At 52.4% G+C, this 2,716-nt stretch overlaps 1 protein-coding gene across 1 annotated transcript; it reads right to left on the reverse strand.

Moving 5' to 3' along the window:
• Window positions 1–935: 935 nt before the first annotated feature.
• Window positions 936–1,697, reverse strand: LOC119310401 (histone H2A-like; the record flags this gene model as incomplete). Its single annotated transcript, XM_037586166.1, has 1 exon — window positions 936–1,697. A coding segment is annotated over one exon (606 nt), but the record flags the coding sequence as incomplete, so codon positions are not given.
• Window positions 1,698–2,716: the final 1,019 nt, after the last annotated feature.

Raw genomic sequence — 2,716 nt, forward strand, 5'->3', positions numbered from 1 at the left:
GCCATCACAACATCGACGCTGTTATGATCGGAATTCTCAGGTGTTCCAAGCTTGTGGCGGAGAGAATAATGGTGGCCTGTTTTCGTTGTACCTTTCCATGAGCTTGTCTTTGGTTGGCCCAGCCGACCAGACTCTTGCAGTGCTTTCTGAACCAGCTTCTGAAAGCGATCACCATGTTGTCTGACGACATGGGCTTTGTGCCAGTTCTCGACGCCGGCCGCCGCGAAGTTACGCTCCTGAAATGAAGGAAGGAACAATGGGCTTGCTGCTTGAGTTCCATATCCTGGATCAGTTTCAGAATTCAGAAATTCAGAGCAATGGGTTTGTCGCTTGAGCTCCATAGCCTGGACCAGGTTCAGAAATTCAGGGCAATGGGTCTGTTGCTTGAGCTCCATTAATTACCCCGACGTGGAGTACCACCCCGTCTGAGTCCAAGAGGGCGTTCTTCGGGTCAGTGATATGATTGTCGAGCCAGAAGCCGACGCTTCTCGGGTGCGCCCAGATCACCCTGCTCTTCCCTGGAGCCACCGGGGCGCAGATGAACACCACTACACCAGCAGGAACCGAGGCGGCTTCTTCTTCTTCGGCCCAAACCAAAGCACAAACCGTGAACTTCTGAACAATTCCTGTTTGTGCTTCTCTGAAGTGCTGCGAGCTTCACTTGCATAGGCAAGAAAGGACTGAATCAGACACTGTCAGGCAGGGCAGGCAGGGCAAGAGGGGCTTATCTTCCCCTTGTGCGCGTCGGCTTCTTCGTCTGAACCTGAACTCATACTGCCTGACATGTAAAATACAGGTTGGGGATGCTCCTCGGCTTCTTCAGCTTGCCACTCTGACTTCTAGTTTATCTAGTAACCACACCAAGTGAATTTGTCAGGCTCGAACGATTGGTAAATACAACAATTCATCCGTCCGTGCAAATGTAAAACTCCATATAGCACTGCGAAATCATGAACATATTGTCAACAAAGCAAAAATTTACTGCAAGTCAGAGAGAGATCTGACATTCTTTTTTCCAAAGCAGAGCACACCATTACCCATACAGCGAACACTAATTCTATTACGAAGTAATCCTAGGAGACAGTAACCGACTAAGCCTTCTTGGGGGACTTGGCGGCCTTGGGCGACTTGGGCTCCTTCTCGGCCGCCTTCTTGGGGGACTTGGCAGCCTTCTTGGGCGACTTGGGCTCCTTCTCGGCCGTCTTCTTGGGGAGCAGCACGGGGTTGATGTTGGGCAGCACGCCGCCGTGGGCGATGGTGACGCCGGCGAGCAGCCTGCCGAGCTCCTGGTCGTTCCGGATGGCGAGCAGCAGGTGGCGCGGGATGATGCGGGACTTCTTGTTGTCCTTGGCGGCGTTCCCGGCGAGCTCCAGGAGCTCGGCGGCGAGGTACTCAAGGACGGAGGCGAGGTAGACGGGAGCGCCCATGCCGACGCGCTGCGCGTACCGGCCCTTCTTGAGGAAGCGCCCGATGCGGCCGACGGGGAACTGCAGCCCGGCCTTGACGGACCGCGCCACCGCCTTCTTCCTCGGGCCGCCGCCGAGCTTGCGCCCCACCACGTACTTCTTCGCCTTCGGGACGGCGCCGGCGGCTGAGGCTTCCGTGGCGTCTGGCGGGCTGGAGAGATTCGGCGATGGCCGATGGGGAATTGGGATTTCAGGAGGCGGGACGGGAGCGCGCTGTGTTGAAGGGAGTGCGTTGTGTTGGTGATGACGGGAAAACGAGTTTGGGCGGAGTATTTAAACGGCGCGGGAAGGGGTTCCCGTGGGCCCGTCGATCCGCGCGCACGGGCAATGGACGGTCGGATCGGTGGCGAATGGACGGCTGCGATGCGAAAATTACACGGAGCCCTTCCCATCATTCTGTTAATACTTTTGTCAACGGAAGGAGCGCAGAAATCGGATCAGCTCTCAACGTCTTCACTTTTATTGCAAACTGAAACTCATAAAGCCAGGGAAAGGATTATTTGGATACACGGTTTTTTTCTCTCGAGAGTACGCTTACCATAGTTTTATACTCCCTCCGTTCCTAAATAATTGTCTTTTTAGATATCTTAAAGGACTATCATATACGGATGTATATAGACATATTTTAGAGTGTAGATTCACTCATTTTGCTCCGTATGTAGTCACTTGTTGAAATCTCCAGAAAGACAAATATTTAGGAACGGATGGAGTAGAATATAGTTTTATAGAAGAGAGAAAGCTATGTATAAGAGGGTCACCCCAAAGGCACACACATCCAAGGTAAAGGATCACTCCTACTCCTGCTAACGCACACTACTACTCACACAACTCATTTATCCACCAAGTCCAAAGCCTTGGTCCCGACCACTTTCAGGATGGAAAACTCGGTTGTTTATGTTCTTCCAAACATACCAAGAGGACCAAAGAATCAAATGCACGTCGGCGTGTCTTGTGCATGCTCTTGCGAGTGCACCCTCCCCTCCGCCCCCCCAATTCTCCATTGTGTCCGCACCTGTCAGCACCAGGGAAGGGTCCATCCTCGTCTTGATGAATGATCGAGTGCCAAACTTCCTTGTATACACACATTGGAGCTTGAGATGGTCCACACCATCCTCCTTGGATACAAGGTTCTTCAGTACGAATCTTTTGTTCTTACGAAAAAAAACAAGTCAAGGAGTGAAACCTGGCCAGAATGATATTTGTCCAAAACGATGCTAATCATCCTGGTAGGAAAAGGCAGGGTGTTGGTC

Source organism: Triticum dicoccoides, chromosome 5B (genome assembly GCF_002162155.2).
Source record: "Triticum dicoccoides isolate Atlit2015 ecotype Zavitan chromosome 5B, WEW_v2.0, whole genome shotgun sequence".
Classification (NCBI taxonomy): Eukaryota; Viridiplantae; Streptophyta; class Magnoliopsida; order Poales; family Poaceae; genus Triticum; species Triticum dicoccoides.